Source organism: Tasmannia lanceolata, unplaced genomic scaffold, assembly GCF_043159265.1.
Source record: "Tasmannia lanceolata isolate RefF3 unplaced genomic scaffold, GAP_Taslan_0.1 ptg000012l, whole genome shotgun sequence".
Taxonomy (NCBI): Eukaryota; Viridiplantae; Streptophyta; class Magnoliopsida; order Canellales; family Winteraceae; genus Tasmannia; species Tasmannia lanceolata.
This window is the reverse complement of record NW_027518689.1, coordinates 37677529-37697400: the sequence shown is the minus strand read 5'-3', so window position 1 is coordinate 37697400 and position 19872 is coordinate 37677529. Positions and strand designations below refer to the sequence as shown.

Here is a 19872-nt window from a genome sequence, read left to right as displayed (position 1 = left end):
GCTGAATGTGGGCTAGTTTTGATTCTTTTGGGTGGGTCAAGCTTAGCGAATGATCGAAATTTGAGGCAAGTAGGATCTTATGTGGCCTTAAAAGATTAATTCCTTTGGATTTGATATTCGCATCCACTTGTTTTGGTAGATAACTGGTCACAAGTATGTCTTGAATGACCCTGAACCACCTCTATGATTTAAAGGCAAGGAAACCAGAGTTGATATATGCCCTCGCTTGATTTGATATTGGCATTCCTCTCTTTTCTTTTCTTTTTCTCTCTTATTTTTTTCTCTTTGATGGCACTCCTCTCGTTGTTGTTTTTTTCTTTGAATGGCACTCCGCTCTTTATTTGACACTTTTCTTGTTGGCTGATACAATATCTGATAAACCATAAATTGTCAATTGAGAAGCTCAAAATAAGAAAAACTTATTGTGATAGTACTTGTGGACATGCCATTGTTACCATGTATATAGATGTGGCAAGTGGTGAAAGAAATCAAGAACTCTAAATTATCAGTTGGGTGATAAACTAAAAAGTAACTTTATTACACTAATCAAAGTTTTCTTCTCTACATTACATTCACATCCATGACATCTCTTATATAAAAGGATTCTTGGTTTACTCCTCAAGTAATCCAACTTTCTAAATGAAAAAACCACTATAAATAAAGCTTCTAATAATCAATTCCTTAAAATAAAATGAACATAGCTTCTGATAAAAGACTCCTAGACAAAAAAAACTCTTTAACAATTAAACAAACTACTTCTAACATGAGCAACAAGACTTGTTTAAATAGAGTTTCAATTTTCTATCAAACTCCCATAAACCAAGTTCTTCTAGCTTCATCATGTTCATCATCTTCTTCAACTTGATAAATATTTCAGTTTTAGTAGTTTTGTTAAGATGTTAGCAAGTTGATCTTCGGAACAATAAAACCAGAGCAAGATCTCATTGTCATCCATTAATTCACCGTTGTAGTGAAACTTGATATTAATGCGCTTGCTTCTATCAAGAAATATTGAATTCTTTGTCAACATGATCGATGGCTTGTTGTCACACATGATCTTCGTCCGTAGTAAGTAATAACTTGTTTGAGATGCAAATCACCAAGGACACGATTCTCTGTATAGTTTAATAAAATTAGGTTTTAGTTTGGGAAATGATATCAGCACAACCATGTTTTAATAGTTGCACAGACCCAGCTTGTGTTTTTTTAATTGGCTTGTGAGAGCTTTTTGGGAACTGTAATAACCTTTTTCACAGCACTTCAAATACTAAAAGACAAGATGCATTAGTGAAAATATCAAAACATGGTTGTGCTGATATCATTTTCCTTTAGTTTAGACCATCTTCTCTCTTTTCAATTTATGTGTATTGCGTTTGCACTCTCTATTGAGTTTGTTCTTGATTTCTTTCCCATTTTTATTTTTTTTTTATCGAATTGGGAGGTGGGAATACTCGAAAGTAAGTTCTGCTAGCAAACTTGTACAAGTTTCTGCTGGGAGATGGGATAGCTTGCTGTAACAAGACAGATTATTAAAAAGAGAAAAATGCAGGTGGATATAGAGGACAGAGATCAGGTTCATGCCTTTCTTGCCAATGATAGATATTGTTGAGAAATCATCCGGGCAAAATTCGATCTGTTCATGTGGAAAGAAACAAAAAAGGAAAAAAAAAACAAATCACAAAATCGCAAGAGTTTTTATGTGCTTCAGCCAAGATGCCTACATCTTTTTATGTGCTTCAGCCAAGATGCCTACATCTACGTGCAAGAACACTAACTTCCACTATGAGAAAGAAATAAAAAGATTACATTGGATTAAGCCAATCTTACAGCCCATGAATTGTACCCTCTCTCTACTTGAAGATCGCATACGAAAAATTCATGAATTTGAAATTCCCATTCAATTTAGAAAGAGACATAATTTCGATCCAGAAAATGCAATCAACATTTTTTTAAGCACCTACACAATTTACAACAAAGGCAAATGAGATGAACAAATTACAATATCATGTCAATCCCTTAAAAGAGTTATTAAAGCTCCAAGGACTCCACCACCCTACGAGCTTGGATACGAAGGGCCATTTGTCTCTGCTCTGGGTCGAGGGTAGACCCAAACTGGCTTGCTGCCCGTACCAGTGACGCACATTTCTCACCCAGAAGTCGCCTTATATCCTTGTGTATAGTCTCCATGGGAGGCCCATCTCTTCCATTTACATGACCAATGAGCAGCAGCAAAAATTCCCCACATTTTAACCTGAATAAAAAAAAATGAAACCATAGTCAGATGTAATCCACACGCAGTTGATGTATTAAACTTCAAATACCCTTTTCTACATAACTAAGTCCTATGTGATTGATATATCAGGATAGAACAGAAGAACCAATCATGTCCAAGAGATGCAAATCCAGGCAATAAATTTTTTAGGCTTTTAAGTTTTATTTAAGCCTTCCACAGTAAGCTTTAAAATCTGTTTGTGACATATTCGAACGAAGCTGAAGTTAGAGCCGCATATTAAGGCATTTTGCTTTTATGGAGTGAGAGGGTGGCGAGCACTATCGTGGAAGGAGACTCCTTAAATGTCATTAGGTGGCTTAAGGGTTCAGTGGTTCCTCCTTGGAGATTTCTTCGTTTTTTCGATGAAATAAAGGATATAACGGTTGGGTGCTCTATGGCGCTCCAAAATGTAAGGAGATCAGCTAATGAAGAGCTGACAAGTTGGCTAAAGCGGGTGCTGTCAAGCAGGCTTTGGAGCTTTACGACTTTCTGCCCCCTTAATTTCTTATTGTATTGTTTTTCTTTTTCCTTTTCTCTTTTGTGTAATTCTGTTTTAGTGAGGGGGGGGGGGGGACTTTTTCGGTCTCTCCCTTTTTAATATTCTAAGTTACCATTCAAAAACAAAAAATATTTAAGATGTGCCACAATTGTCACAACTAAGTCCCTGTTTGTTTTGGAATTTGAGAACAGATTGTGACTCCAAAACTGATTATTGGACTCAAATCGGTTCTCAAAATCCAAAACAAACAGGGCCTAACAAATTATCTTCCCACCCCCACCACCCCCTCTTTTGAAAGGTAACAGTTGAAAATGAAGATGAGTGAAATAAAAGCTGGGAGAACGTCCCCCGACACATGAAAGAGAGAAAAAAAAATACTCTAAAAGTTACTATAAAAGAGGAAAAGAGCACCCAATAGAAAGAGCTACTCGATCAAAACCTTTTCTTGCCAAGGTATCCACTTTTTCATTGGCACGTCTCCTTGCATGCTTTAAGGACTGAAACAACTCTTTGCAAAGATCAATGATTTCTAATACAGCATTGCCTAACTTTGACGGGCCAGACCCCTTAACCGAAGGAATCATACAGGTATGGTCCCCTTGCACAAGCAAACTATCCACCAATTCACTCTTAAAAATTCAAAGGCTCGCGGAAAGCACCCATCACTTCGCTTTATTGGAATCTAATACCAATAGGACAGTAGAAAACCTCTAAGATCATCCTTAGATGATTCTCAAGCACCCCTTGAACACTATCTGGACCCGGAATACCTTTTAGAGCTTTCGCCAAAGTTAAAGAGTTTGATGCAATTGGTGAGAGGTCACTGATTTTCTCTAAGCAGATGAAACTAGATGCAATTAATCCTCAATCTGGAAACATGTATCCTACCGAAAAGGCCCAAATTTCTTTCACAGCCAACTATGAATTCGGATAAACCATGCAGTAATTACTCCGTCCAATGTTCAGGCAGCTTTACAAAGCTATGGTTTTTTGTGTGCAGTAATTACTCCATCCAACCTAAGTTACGGAGACATTGGATACTATGGGAGAAACATCAGTTCAAAAACATCAAGTGAGAGCAACACTAGAAGATTATATAGTAATTGTTATTAAGTAAACATAAAAATAACAAAGTAATAAAACATAGAGTACATGAGAGAACAAATATATCTGCCATTCCATTCATTTTTCTTTTTGAGAATGGTAACCAGATTCATTAAAGAAGAGCAACATACGAAAGGTAGAAACAGCCCATGAAATTTAATTACAGAATTACAATCGGGGCAAAGATTGCTCCTCAATGAGTGACTCCTGACTACCACCGTCTTCGGCCAACAAGTCAGCGACCACATTGGCCTCCCTAACAGTATGGGAAATGAGAAAGGTATAGTTGCCCTCCCTCACAATGTTGACATCTCAAACATGATGGTCCTTTGATCATCTCGGCTACGCAACAAACTGTGTTTTGAGTCCCCTTGACCACTGGAGGACCCTCAAATCTCAATGGCCCATGTTAACGGTGCCTTTGCTTCAACAACAATAAGTCAGTGGTACCAATAGGTCTAGAATACCCCCATGTCATCGTGTAGTTTCTGCCAAAAGGCCCAAACACTATGCCAATCCCAGCTGGTCTGGGGTAACCCAAAGAGGATTCATCAAAGTTTCGTTTGATGGGGCAGGAAGGGGGTGGAGCCCATGAAGGTAACCTCTTATTTCTACTTTTCTGTCTGCTAGAACCTCATATCATTTCCTGAAAAGATCAGAAGTAGAGATGCATCCAAAGACCTCATTGCCGAGAGCCCAATTAGCCACCAAAAATTTAGTTTCCCATAGAAGTCGCCTTATGGATCATCGAACACCTGCTGATTTCTGTCAGATCATATGGTCCAAAAGATCGCACAAAGGGACCAAATTTAAAATGAAAGCAGTCTGAGAGGAGAGCTTGGGTCTTCACCAACTTGAGAAGAGCCCTTTGAGAGTTGACTACAACCTACTAGCTAAAGGGCAATAGAGGAAAAGGTGTTTTCCCATCTACTCTTTCAGGTTGTGATGGGCACATCTATTGGCTAGACGAATCCCTTCTTCTTGAGGATATCTAGGGTATTTGATCCTCTCGAACATTGTTGTGCACACGAAAAACTGAATTTGAAAAGGATGCCTGACTTCCACATCCACTTCTAGAACACCTCCCATCCTCTTCCACAGGAGTAGAAAAGAGAGGTCTCACCGAATAATCACCATTAGTTTTGGCTGCCCAAACCCTACAATCATTTTCTCTCTTCTTTTTTTGGTATCTCCTCCATAAACAATTTGCCCGGGAACTGACGATATTCCTTGATTTCCATTCCCTTACCTAACACTTTAAAACCATTTTGTTTTTGTTTTACCCATCTCATCTCATCTTAAACCCTAAGCCACTCAATCTTGCCAAAACCTTTGCCTGCACCTTTCCGGCATACGTCTCCACCTTCACGACATTCATCTACACCCCTCTAAACCTACAACAAACCGTATAGAAATATTTTCCCAATCTAATCACATATTTTAGGATCCAAAACCCTAATATTCACTCATCATTTTCATCCCTATTCCCTACTACAACAATCTACTCATGAAAAAAAAAATTCAGATCCCTACGGCCTGGATAGCCTATTTCCTTTGCACATACCTTATTCTTCACCCTAGCCGACTAAAACTTGAGCCTAGTCCCTTCCACAGATCGTCCTGTGTCACCTCACCCCATTCCCCCTACCTAACCGAAACCTAACGCTCGACAAGACCACCTTTTCTAACTTGACAAACGGATTGCCATGCTCTCGACCCTTTGTTTTGACCTAACTCTCTAGACTCCCACCCTCCCCATATCTCCCTCATATTTACAATTCATATGGAAAGGGGGAGGGAGAATTCGTGAGTTACAATAAATATGTCCCTCATATTTACAATAAGAAGCATTTTAAGTTTTTTTTTTTTTTTCGAATGATAAAATATGCAAGCGATGAAAGGAAAATTAGGGGGTCGAATCTAAGTATTTAGTTTTTGTTAATAGCTAAATATACACGGTAAACAATATTATCTAATTGAGCATCATGTGCTAAAATAATTCTACTAAAATGTACACATTTTACATCAAATATATCCAAGTCATGTCTTGAAGGGGGAACACACAACATTTCTACAAAAATAGTGGGTTCCCAATCATAGTACCTTCTAACAGATTATAATAGAAAGATCTTGCAATGCCACATAAATGGAAATTATGAACTTGAAAAAACAGTTGATTGTCATGCCATGTCTAATAATAGGAGAAAAAATTGAAGTTCTACAATATGCTAAAACAAAATGAGTGAATAGAACAGATGGACCTTATACTTTCATCCGCCTTTTTGTCTTTTATAAGCTCTGTAATTTTCTCGATACCCTGACATGCCTCAAAATCCTGGATAAACAGCTAAACCAATCCATAAACCCTTGAAATAGAAAGGAAAGACAAAAGAAATAATCACCATCATTGCAGCACTGACTGGATTGTTATATAAATAGACATATCTAGACAAAAGTACACATTCACTTAATCTCATTGGAAAAAAATGGTTCATTCAAAGGACTTAAACATCACGAGAGACGCTACAGATATCTACACGACCATGTTTTGATAATGGGGCAAACTCAAGTTGTTTTACATTGTTTAACCAGCTGTCAAAGGCTATTACAATTCCCAAAAAGCTCTCAGCATCCAATTAAAAGTGTAGAAGAAGGTGAGTTCGCTCCATTAACAAAATAGGTTGTGCAGATATCAGTGGCCTTTCACATATGTTATTAACACCCCCATAAAGTTAGGCATTTGAACCATGTCAGTCTGTTTATTTGATTTGCCTTTACATTTTAACGTAGGACAATGTGACATGGTTCAACCCAGTTTTGTCTCATTTCATGAAGACTATTCTCATCATTTGATGGCCGGGTCAGCTTGGATCCTATAGGAGACTAAACATTATCAGGCACAAATGTTTTTCTGTCAAGCTTTAAGGGAAACATAAGATCTGGCCTTTAAAAACGCGTAGCTTTGAGGTTACAGCAGAATACTGACATCAAAAGATACTTAGCTGTTACCCTGTTACAAATATTCAAAAATTGATTTGAAACTTCCACCAGAGTATATTACACATCCAACAAAGAGACTGTAAGGACTAAGGACTCATTGTAACAATTCCTCTAATTTGAGCACATTCTTAAGTCCATCTAACGAAGGAGGAAAAACACACTGCAATTCGCATGAATCAGACATTTACTAAACCACAGAAGGCATAATGTGAAAACCAGAGCATGCATAACTAGTAGTTCATTAGGACTTGGGAGATACACCATACCATCTGATTGGCTGATGAGTCCAACATTATTGAGATAAAAGCATCTAAGCATGCACCTTGCTCTAGTACTCCCCGAGTTGATAATATATTTAATAGTACCTGCATGGATCAAACTGTTTACAGACTGCTCCACTTTACAGTGTTAACTTCAAAGCTGAAATAATTGAAAAATAGAACATACCAAAAAAGTGGGTAGTATTTTACAGATTCTGATTTGGAAGGGTGTGCAAATGCTGATTATGTGACTGTATAATTGAACACCAATCTTATGTTTCCTTTTATCCATTACATAAGTCTCTCTTCGAGCAAAAAGAAGCAAATTATTGCAGCTTGATCAAGGATACAACAAAAATATTCATGCAATAGTAGCAGCATCTACAAAATAACATGGCCAAACAAATTTTGAGGAATGGATTTTACATTTTATAGACAGCAAAGTAACAGCTACATTCTCTGATAATTACAAAACACTACAAACATTTGGTCAATCTAATGTATCAAATGAGAAAAGAACACATACTAATAGATGAAAACACTTATAAGTTCCAGCTGCAAAGTTATTTACGAATCTAAAGGAGGGAAAGTATGCTTCCCTGATGATCAAAAACATTTCCCTAGGATAATTAGAAGTGTGATGTTATGAAAGAGAACTTCTGGTAAGTTTATTTACATGATTTTATGCTATAGGAGAATATGAAAGTACCCTAACTAATGGATGCTACAGTATAATTTCTAGCTAGAAATGAAAACGAACTAAATGCAAAGCAAACATTAGAGTCAAACACTCAAACCTAAAACGACAGAACAATTAAAAATATGGAGAAAATGAAAAAAAATAAAAAATTATCCAGCATTTACCACTTACCAAACTATGCCCCTATTTTTCTTCTTGATTTTAGATCACCTAGGTTGTTGATATGAAATCTTTAGTCTTCTCCTTATGCACATCGAAACCATGGCTGGGCTTGGAGTTAAATAGCTGATAAGGATTCTCAAAATCATCTCAATAGCTGCCCCAGAATCATGACCTCAACCTAAGGTATTGTCCTAGAGATAAAAGCTTCTTAGAATAGCACAAATACTTATTCACGCCCTAAACTAGTGAAGCTGTAGTGGATATTGAAATCCTAGAAGACTAGAGAACACATGACATGTCTCAAATTGAACTGAACTTCTCAAATAATGTCTCAGTAAAACCATTTGTTTTTTGGCTGGTCTCACTGCTCTCAGCAAAACAATTTTTTTAGAGACTAAGCCAATATCCCTCTAATTTCTCCTCAAATCAGCACTCAATTGAAGAAATTAGCTAACAGCTGATTGAATGAAACAAAATGGGAAACTCCACTTGGATTTCTAGCACATGAAGACGCATATATCTGCTGTAATATTGTAGGTTATGCCTGAAAACCATCAAACTGAAATTTCAACAGCAGTCAATGTATTTGATTTTAAGTGCCATGTTATTGCATGGGAAACACTCAAGTACACCGAAACTCCTATGATACTGAGGTTGCATATAAGGTTATGTATTGAAGAAATCTCAGTAGAAAAAATCAAATAAAAAAAATGAGTAGCCATTGTTAAAGTATAAAAGATAAATAACGCCTTTCTCCAACAGCTTAAGCTTTTGGAGAAGTTGGTAAGTTAACACGGTATCAGAGCCAAAGGTCTCGAGTTCAAACCTCCCGGATAGCAAAAATCCACATGCGTTGGTCGGCACCAACCCAAAGTGGGAGTGCGGGGGAGTGTTAAAGTATAAAAGATAAATAACGCCTTTCTCCAACAGCTTAAGCTTCTGGAGAAGTTGGTAAGTTAACAGCCATTAAAAGGAATACCTTTATTGCATTATGCTGATGAGCCAAAATCGTGTTCTCCCTGTCAAGAAGACAACAGCCTTCCAAAACTCTAAGAGCAAGAGCAATTTCAGAGTCTGTAGCAGGACTAGATATCTGCATAGGCTCTACACTGAATATATGATTCATATTCAAAACGGGGTCACCTTTCGATTGCCTCAATGAAGTCTGAAAGAGAACAGGAACCACTGTCACAAAGCATAAATTTATTTTTGGTCAGCCATCTAAATTCCAAATTAGAAAGATTCCATAATACATAATAAAAGAAGAAGAAGAAGAAGATCCTTCCAAATGTAGAGAGGAATGATAGGAAAAAAAAACCTAAATTGAAATAGAATAAGAAGTAGAAAGCCTAGAATCCCAAAAGTAGTAGTTAAAAACCCTAGATCTGGGACAAAATAGAAGGAGGGAGATGGAGAGACCTTGGAATTGAGGAAGAGATTGGGTTTCGCGAAAGAGGCGAATGGTGGTGTCGGACTCGGCAACTGATCGGAGGAATTTCAAGATGTTGCGAAGACCTCGGAGTCTGAGGAAGGAGAAATCGGCGGTGGCGTCTCTGAGGCCGGTGCGGAGGGCGAGGGTTATCTCTCTGTAGAGCCTCTGCCTGTTGAGAGAAGAGACCAGATCTGCCACAGCAGGAGATGGAGTTCCCAAACCCTCGCCCCATTGAGCCTTCTTCAAATACATCTCTCTGTGATTTCAGTTTTAGGGTATTGCCGTTGTCCTTCTGTTCTCTGAGATTGGGATTGAGATTCTCCTTTCCCAACAGCAGCTCCTCTCTAGTAGCTGTTGGGAGGAATGCTTCCTCTGTAGGGCGCGACCGGTTTTACATAGTGGGACCCACATCTTGGTGAATCTAGAACGTCCATTAGTTCCATTTTTCATTTTGGAATTGATACAATCGAGTTTTTATTTTTATGGCCTTATAGGCTTATAGCCCATTATTTTTTCAAAAAGTACGGGCCCACATCACAGGATGATCCAAACCGTCCATAAGATGGGACTTGTAATGTCCAGTCCCTCTATAGATCAGAGGTTAGGATCAACATATGGAAATGATTTTTAGGGCACAACTTATTTAGATTGTGTCTCATTTAACGGACGGTTTGGATCATCCTATAGTGTGGGCCGTACGGTGCTTTTTGAAAAAAATGGACTATAAGGCCTTTCATCGTATAAAAACTCGTTCTGTTTTATATGCTGTGTGCCCGTAAAATCCAGTATTTTTGAAAAAGTATCACAGGTCCCACTATCACAGGTCTTGTATGATGACTCGAATGTTTTAGCATTGAAATAAGTAAATAACCGTCGCTGAAAGATGCGAAACAGTGAAGGAGCTTATTCGCTCCGCACCACGGCCAATTTCAATGGCTCCTCTATCCAAGCTATTTTCACTCCCCATCCTCCTCCTACTTGCACTCTCCTCAGCCGCTCTCCTCCTCTTCCTCTTCCTATCCTCCCTCTCCAATCCCTGTTCCTGCCCCACCATCAAACTCCAAAATCAAATCCCATCGACGGCTCAGATCTCCCCAACCCCAGAAGATCTTGCCTGGCTCAAATCCCAGCTCCAAAACAACCAACTCCGCGACCCTCCCACCACTCCAGATGCCTGGCATTCCCTCCGCAAGGGCATTAACCCCCGCACCAGGGCACACCAGCTTGAAGATCTCCTCAGGTTTGGTTTCTCGCTCTCTCTCTCTCTCTCCTAGGGTTTGTCTCTTTACTCTTCCTGCGTTTTATTGAAATCTTGGGTTTTTTTTTTCTCTTTTTTTGTTTTCCTCTCTTTACTTTTCCTGGATTGTTTTGAAGTCTAGGGTTTGGCTTCTTCTTTTTTAATCTCAGATTCAAAGGGATTTCTCTCTCCTAGTGTTTCTCTTTGTTATTTTCCCGCATTGTCTTGAAATCAAGGCTTTTGCAGTTTTTTTTGTTTATCTCAGCTTCAAAGGCATTTCTCTCTCCTAGGGTTTCTCTTTACTTTCCCTGAATTTTCTTGAAATCTAGGGTTTTGCTCTTTTTTGTTTATCTTCGATTCAAAGCCATTCCTCTCTCCTATGCTCAGTTCTCTCGTCGGGAAAGGAAAGGAAAGGGAAGTGAAGGGAAGTAAACCAAGGAAGCAGGATTCTTCCCTGGGAGCCTTCGATTCCCGCTTTCGATTCTCACTCTGGCAACCTTTAGTAGGATTCTTCCCAGGGAGCCTTTGATTCCCGCTTTCGATTCCCGCTCTGGCAACCTTGAAGTAAACTGATGTGGCAGAGGAAAGTGAAGGAAAAGTGACCTGACAGAAAACCTGTCAGATGAGCGTTTCGTTGCACAGGAACCTCACAGAAACTACAGAAATATGCGTTTTGTTGCTGGGAAACTCAATAGAAACCTGTTAAACAAAAACTGTGATAAGCTGACATGCAGAATGATGCCAACATAGAATCTAGTCTAAAATAAGTGGGTCCAACCCTCTGAAGTCAATCAAAATAAGAATAACAATAACAATTGGTACAAGCCCCAGACACGATATGGAAATGGGCTTGTAACACATAAGAGGAATAACAATATAACAATTAAACTGATAAATTGAGAGCAGAAAAATGACGGAAACAACCCAAGATCAAAACACAACACATTGTATTTAGAGATATACAAAATCAAATGCAAACAAACATATCCTTCTTGGAAAATCCTATTTCACATAAACAAGAATCAAATAAAAAAAAAACAAACAGACCATTGTTGGAAAAATCAAACAAACCCTTGTTGGAAATTCCATTTCCATTTCTGGTTTCATTCACAAAAATCTGAGTTGAACTCCATTTCGGGTTTCAATCAGAAAAACCCTATTTCACAGAAACGAAATAGGGTTTCAATAAATAAAAAATCTGAAACACAAATAATCTGTACCACCAAAACCCTATTTCACAGAAACGAAATAGGGTTTCAATCAGAAAAAACCAGTACCACAAAAACACCAACCCTATTTCACAGAAAACGAAATAAGGGTTTCAATCATAAGTTGTTTGTATAGAGAAGAAAAACGAAAAAGCAAAAATGGAACAGAGAGAGAGAGAGAGAGAGAGAGAGAGAGAGATTACCTGGTTTGCTTTTGAAGCTTGAAGATGATGAAGTTGAAGGTTGAGAGGGTACCAAATGCTACATCCAGACTTGCAAATGGTTGGTGGAGAGAGGTTGAAAACGCGAGGCTTTTTTTTTCTCTCAAACCCACGCGATGTCGGGGGAAACTCGGGAGAAAAGAGGAGTTTCCGATATTAGGGCTAGCAAAAGAGCCCCGAGTGAAGGGAAGGAAAGTCATTTTACCCGTATTTTTATTTTTATTTTACACGTTGGATTAAAAAGTTTCCAGGGAAAGTAAAAGAACACCCAAAAGCAGAGTTTCCGCTGAAAAAAACCCATGTTTCCGCGGAAAACTGGGGGAAAAGAAATAAGAGAACTGAGCACTAGGGTTTTCCTCTCTTTACTTTCCCTGAATTTTCTTGAAATCTAGGGTTTTGCTCTCTTTTGTTTATCTCCGATTCAAAGCCATTCCTCTCTCCTAGGGTTCTTCTCTCTTTACTTTTCCTGCATTGTCTTGAAATCTAAGGTTTTGCTGTTTTTTTGAAGCGACACTTTTTTCTCTCCTATGTGAAGGCCATAAAGCTGGTGATGGAGATTGTTGGAGTCGATTGATTGTGTATTCAGTGGCAATTTTGGGGCTTGCTCCACTGTGTAATTGTTGATTTATGGATTTCTTTGGAATTTTCACTTCTGGAGTTGAATGGATGCAAAGGTGAGATAGCTAACATTTACATCTGGAATGTTTCTTCTAGTGTAGCAAACTTTATTCCACTTGCTAATTGCAGTTTAATGGATTTGCATTCCTTTTTTCCGGTCCTTGTGTTAAGCTGATAATGTTGTTGTATTGTATTTCATGTTAAAACTTTTGGGGATTGATGGGGAAGTTTGGAGTTTCCGACATATAATCCATGTGTTTTCATTGATTGACTGATGAGGCTTTATAGTTATGTAGATCTCATTTTTAGGAAGATCTTTATTCTCTGAAGCCCTTACGACACTTGTGATGTGATAACAGCTCATGGAATAAGTCCAAGGAAAACTATTTAGGGTCTACCAGAACTCCTTCTCAGTGCATACAAATGAACATTTAGATCATGGTTATCATTTACGTTTGAGGGAGTAGTCTCCTTATGACCCAGGAGGTGGAGTTGTCTCCTTTGCTGAGTAGCTTGCCTGATTAGCCGAAGTCTGTGGTTTGAAATGCTGATCGTAGAAACAATCAACTGTATCATCATTTAAATAACAATGTGTACACGTAAGTTTCTCATATATACCACGACCACTGCCTCTCCCACAAACTTCATATGCCCTGTGGCCACCAAGTTGACCACTAGTCAGAAAACTACGTCTAGTAGGTGAACCGCCATGTCCCTGACTGGAGCCCCTACAGACCCAACCAACATGACTACGGCCAACCGAAATAGCCAAAGCTGAGGTCTCCATAGCAATAAGAGAATCTATAGATGAAGCAACATAGGTCTGGTGGTCTCTAGAATAAACACTATCAATGGAGGGCAAACCACTTACCTGCTAGAATTTGTCTTCAGATGGCTTGGAAAGGAGGATCTAGCCCAGACAAGAATTTAGCAGATTGAAACTCTGCAAGTTGTTTCTCCATAACCTTAGTATTTGAAGAAATCTGATGAAACAAGTTCAGCTCCTACATACCCATAAGAGTTCTTAAGTACTTGCTTCAGTGTTTACCATCATGTTTAGTCTAAAAGATCTTCTCGTACAAGTGTACAACTCATTTATTTTCGACACATTGCGTTCATTGTCATACCAACCTCTAACTTTGTCCCAAACACCCTTGACTGTATCCATAAACGTGCAATCAACACTAATGTTTGACTCCAGTCTGTTCCACACCCATTTTTCTTTTTTATAAATTAACTATTCATTCCATGAAAAATTGATTACAATATGGTAGGGACAAGATGTCCCACCATCGATCTTACATCGATTATATCAAAATAGTAAAAACAAGCCCCTACAATCCTATCCGGGAAGCGTCAATAATGACAGATGGTTCTGCCAGATTAACCCCCGCCTTGGCAAAACCGTCAGCATCGGTGTTTGTGGATCTCCGCATTTGTACCAATTTTGGGCGGAGAAGTGTCACGAGATCCCTGATTTCATCGAGGATGTCCCCAAGCCAGTCGCCAAGGGCCCGGGCATCGGTTGGAAGCCCAAGAGATGGCATTAGTGGAGTCACCTTCGATAATCAAGGGTCCCACGTTATGCACGTCACACCACTTCAGTCTGAATAGGAGTGTTCTTGCCTCAGCTTCGTTTGCATCACAGTTACAAAGGATCAAACAATATATATTTCAATATAATTACCTTTCATCCAATCAATATAGGAGGTATCTGTTAAATACAGAGGATCAAACAATATATATTTCAATTTTCTTATCGGACTCAAATATACGTTCATTGCTTGAGCCCATAACAAAATCATTTTTTCCATTTAATTTGACTGAAGTATACTTTATACCAACTCTATCATTGGGCACAGTGGAAACAATTTTCATCTCACTGGAAGTCGTCTATTATCTTTCGCACAATCTATTACAAACACTGTCATAATGTTGGCCAAACACAATAAGTATAGCCTACACAAGGCTGTCACAATACCAAACAAGGATAAGGGAATCACAACCAAACAGTCCCTTAAGGGCAACTTAACACAAAAGAGGGCCATAAGGGATTGCCATATGCAAACAGTGGCCTTCTTAGCCAAGCCGAACCACAAAAGGGGGCTATAACTCTACTAAAACAGTCAAAAAAAAAAAAAAACTCTACGAAAAACACTTCAAAATCCCACCACAGCACCTAGGATATATTCCCAAGGTAATAACGCACCCCATGGAAGAGATCCTATTCAGAAAATCAAATTGAATAGAATCCGATTTGAAAGCAACTTTGTCAAAAATCTTAATGAAAGTGCAACCAAATGAAACGATGAATGATGAAACAAGGACTACGACATCCATCCGGGCTTTGAGTCTTCAAACAAAACAGCCAAAAGGCATCACCTCCTCTGGGCACACCATCTGGCGTGACTCGACCTCCCAACGAAGCCCTATTGCTGATGTCATCAGTGGGAAGCTGATGTTGGCATGAAACAAATCACACCCCATCACGCCCCTCCTTCCCTTTTTCCCTTTCCTTTTCTTTTTTGGGTTTTATTTGATTTGAAATAGAAGAAGAGAATGAACAAGATGAAGAAATTAGATCACGAAGCCTAGGGCTCTTATACCATGCCAATGCCAGAGAAGAGAGTGAGAAATCGTTAGATATATGTGAGAATAAAAGAGACAGATAAATATGTCTAATAGAAAGAGGAGGAAAATTTTAAAAAAATACACCTAGCTAATGCTGTTATTTATAACAGTATTTGTCAATTCTTATACATATAATACATGTTTATATAATTTCTTTTATTTTGGTATTATATATATCTTGTATAGATAATTTTTTTATATTTTGGTACTATATATTTTTTATTTTTTATTTTCTACCATAATTTTCCAATCTAGATAAAAATATGAAACATACGTCGATAATTTCTCAAGAAAAATGTTTGTCTTTGTGCTTGGAGGTGACAGTTATGATTCAAATAATCTTGAGGAAGCCACATCTGACTAAAGTTCCTATGAAGGCTTTCGAAGCCCAATTAGTAACATTATAAGGGTTTTTTTTTTTGAATGGTAATTAGAAGGGTTATTGTTTGAAACGAAATAAAATAAAATAACATTAGAAGACTCCCTTCAACAAGTAGTCGTCTCCCACTTAAACTACAACTATAAGCCTTGAGCCTTCTGGTCAAGGTTTTAAATTTCGGTTTCGGAATGCGTTTCGGTCCTCACCGAAATAAAAAATTAGACGAAACCAATAAAATAATATTTTATCATTTCCTAACATTTCGTCCAAAATTTCAGAAATTTTGGTAATTTCGCCCGAAATTTTGGTAATTTCACCCGAAATTTTGGAAGGATATTAAATAAATGAGGAAAGTGTTAGTGCGCTCGAGCATACCAAGCTTAGGTGCGCTCGAGTGCCCCAAACTCATGTGGGCCCACTTTGTTAGGATGATCCAAAGCATTCATTTGAAAGGCCCTTACATAGATGGGGTATGTACCAAAAATTAGCTCCATAGGATCATCCTAACCTATCCATTTGTGGAGGTCAAAATGGACAGACTCTGTTTGTCCACAAATCTGCCCATTCTTGCCCTCCACTTTTGGAGGGGTTAGGATGTTTCAATGGACCTGATTTTTGGTACACACCCTAAGTATCATCGGGCCTTGGAAATGAATGGTTTGGATCACCACAAAAATTATGAGACCCATGTGATTTGGCACTTGAGCGCACCTAAGCTTAGATGCGCTCGAGCCCACCAATACTTTCCTCTAAATAAATTTAAAATTCCAGATTTTTTGGGATTTCCTTGAATTTCAGACCGAAATTTCGATCGAAATTTTGTAGGGTTTCGGGTTTATACAATTTTGGTTTCGTTCTCCATTGAAACCCGGCCGAAATTTCGGATTTCGGTCGAAATTTAAAACCTTGCTTCCGGTAGGGGATGTTCTTTTTCTTCATTAGAATCTTCTGCGCTTAAATGTCAAAATAGTGAATTTTTCATCTCCTCTATACTATCCACGCACACCCTCACACTATTGACCTAGTTTCCTCTCAATTCAATGTTTAAAACTCTACGTGTCAATGGTTATAAATTAGCCACGCACTACCTTCAAACGAAAGTGGCAAGACTTTGGAAGCGGGAGTTAAGTTCCAAGTTGTAGATCTCAATGGTGAACCCTTTTTTTTTGGGAATGGATCTCAATGGTGAACTTTTATCTCTTTCTTTTTAGTTGAGTGTTTTCGAACAGCTAGAGCTGGTGATCCACGGAGAATAGACGACTAATACCTGCTTGCAAAGCTTTGATCTCCGAATCTCCACACATGTTAGGAACGAATTGCAGTTGTACCAGTGTGGGTGCAGTTTCCTGGTCTTCCACTCACATTGGCATGCAGTGATTATGATTGTCATGGTTGCGAGATTGGAAGATCACTTAGAATCCATTTAAAAAAAAAGATCACTTAGAATTTTTCCTTCCACACTTCACATTTAACAGCCCAAATAAATATGGAAATCCAAACATCAACCTCCTCGCCTCTCACAACCAAAAGATGCTACAAACCCATCCCAAATACTCCCTCTTTCACAATAACAAATTCACAAGAAGATTCAGGCAAATGCTGCACAAAAACTACCTGCAATTTCCTCCTTGTTCCACCGCCACCTGAATCTCCATTTACAATCTCATCGTTCCTCGACAAGAACAACCTCGAATTAACGCAATTAGCCCATGAAACAGATGATCATAGAATTCCAGTTCCACAACAGATATGCAAGAATTTCAAGAATTTGTTCCTAAAAATCTACATCAGTATGTGCTATGTATACATATTTATATGAATTACATATGAAATGTGGTGTGCACTGAATTATCAGACATGCACAACAATGCATGTCACTAGGTGTTTTTGATGTCATTAAACCATTATGGATGGATGTCTTGTTTATATGATGGTTTCTAAGCCTATATTTGTTTTTATTCTAGAAATTCCTCGTGTGTCATCTTAAAATTCTATCATTTGCATGTTGCCATACGTTTCCTTGATTTTACAGGATTTCACCGAAATTTCCAGTTGAAATAGCAATGTTTCTGTTGACCACTATGAGTACCATATGCAGCTTGCAGCAACCAGAGGATGGGATGAAACATGGAAATTTTGCTGGGGTTTATACTGGAGTAGACCTAGAAAAACCTCTAGCAATGGGCACTTTCCTAGGCTCAAATGCAAGCGTAGATTGAAAATTTTCATGTATGAATCTATGCCCATCATCTGGTTTTGTGTGGTAAAGTTGGACGTAGAAAATATTCATGTCCTCGGTTAAGGTTCCATGGACCAGAGCCCAGCGGTGCGAAAAGCCACATCAGCGGAGAAAGATGTTTTTGGGTGCTGGATTCATATTCCATCCCTCAGAAAACGTCATGCAAAATCGAGCATGATAATGAGCAACAGAGGTAAGGAGTTGGTGCAAGTTGACACAAACATCCAAGAGGGGAGATGGCAAGTAGTTCACAGAATGAAACAAAACTACAAACCACTTTCCTGTAGGTTCATTATAACCAGATGAAGAATCAGTATGGTGAGACGCCAGAAACAAATGTTGCAGGAGATCTTCAAGATCGCCCGGAAATTTACCACACAACAACATGATTTTTTCCATTCTCTAACCTGAGGATGAAGTCACATTGGAGAATGAAAACCTGCAAGACATCATGCACAAAACATCAAAAATCATGCAGATGACATCTCAGCTGCCTCAACAAATCCACTTCCAATGGATCCAATTGGGTAAGGGATGAGGTAAAGCATGTGCTAACTGAGTTGTGCCAATTGCTCCTCATGGGGGAAGCCTACTGGAAACAACAGACATTAATACAATTACTCAAAGAAGGTGACCAGAACACTAGATATTCTTACACCACCACCATCTATAGAATCCACACAACTATCAAACTGAAATTCAAAATATGGCCCTCCAATTTTTCCAGAACCCATTCAAATCTCAAAGAACTAACCCGGACATTCTAGACATTATCTCAGTCAGTTGTCTCTAATACATAAACAAGAAACTTCTATCCAAGATTTCCAATGAGGAGATTTGGGGGTCATTAGGACAATGAACTGTTTAAAAGCTTGATCCTAAAGGTTTTCAGGCATGCTTCTATGAAGCTTTTAGGCATATTATGGGACCAGATATCATTAAATGGTTTGGAACTTCTTTGAATCAAGAGTGATGCTACCTAATCTTAATATATCTAATCCGCATCCCTAAAGTTTCTACTGAATCAGATAAATTAATGTTGACCCATTAGTCTATGTATTGTCATGCATATGTTCATATATAGACCTCACCTCCGATCCTTAAATCTCCCCATATCCCAAACGTCATCACATATAACATTTTAATACCCCCAATTGATCTCGAGAAAGCATAAGACTTACCATAATAGAATTTTATCCACAAAGTTATGGGGAAATTTGGTATCATAGCCATTGGATCAAGATAGTTGAGACTTGTTAATGCAGTGGTGTTGGCAGAAGGATGATGAAACAGGTAGGGGTGAAACCTCTGGCCAATGAATTAGCTAAAATGGACCTGATGCTATTTCACAAAGTTCAGAATTTCTGAACTAACTGTCAATTACCTTCTCTGTTATAAGTGTTTTCCAAAACTCCTTTTCAGACATTTTTTGTTTGTTTGTTTGTTTTTTTTTTTTTTTTGAATGGCTCCTTGTCAGATGGTTTATGTAAACAACTACCATTAAAAAAGGGGGGGGGGGGGGGGGGGGGGGGGGGAATATGGTTTAGGTAAACAACCCCTTTCCATCCACCTCAGCCAGGCAAGTGTTGATTTTTACCTACACAATGGTCAGCGTTTAAGTCAACATCCAAATCCGAACAGCCTTGCAGAACGCTGTCAACTCACTGTACAAAACAAGAGGATATGGAGCTCATTGAATAAAACTTGGCAATTGAGTAGGGGTGTAAATGGATATTCGAAAATTCGATTACCGTCCGCATCCGAATCAGTTTAAAGCGAATAATATCCGGATCCGTTTCAAGCGGATATTATCCGAATCTGTTTATGAGATATCCGGCTCTTAGCGGATGTGAATCTGGTAAATGGTATATCTGATCCGGTTAACATCCGAATCCGAGAAGTAAATCATT

The 19872-nt window shown here is 38.5% G+C and overlaps 1 protein-coding gene and 1 long non-coding RNA gene across 2 annotated transcripts; one reads left to right on the top strand and one right to left on the bottom strand.

The window, feature by feature from the left end:
• Positions 1-1781: 1781 nt before the first annotated feature.
• Positions 1782-9812, bottom strand: ISI1 (binding protein). The gene is made up of 5 exons (XM_077392401.1): positions 9417-9812; positions 8977-9182; positions 7142-7240; positions 6137-6210; positions 1782-2251 (listed from the first exon to the last, which is right to left on the bottom strand). Exons 1-5 carry the CDS (start codon positions 9679-9681, stop codon positions 2029-2031), a joined length of 867 nt encoding a protein of 288 aa, XP_077248516.1. The 5' UTR covers positions 9682-9812; the 3' UTR covers positions 1782-2028.
• Positions 9813-10233: 421 nt separating this feature from the next.
• Positions 10234-19388, top strand: LOC143887294 (uncharacterized). The gene is made up of 3 exons (XR_013254124.1): positions 10234-10669; positions 12631-12769; positions 17756-19388. It is a non-coding gene; the product is annotated as an uncharacterized LOC143887294 (long non-coding RNA).
• The last annotated feature ends 484 nt before the right edge of the window (positions 19389-19872 follow it).

Coding starts and splice junctions, on each gene's coding strand:
- ISI1 (XM_077392401.1), bottom strand. CDS start 9,681: ATGTATTTGAAGAAGGCTCAATGGGGCGAGGGTTTGGGAACTCCATCT. Junction 9,183..9,416: donor ATCTCTTCCTCAATTCCAAG/GTCTCTCCATCT, acceptor GCTTTGTGACAG/TGGTTCCTGTTCTCTTTCAG. Junction 6,211..7,141: donor ACTCATCAGCCAATCAGATG/GTATGGTGTATC, acceptor CTGTTTATCCAG/GATTTTGAGGCATGTCAGGG.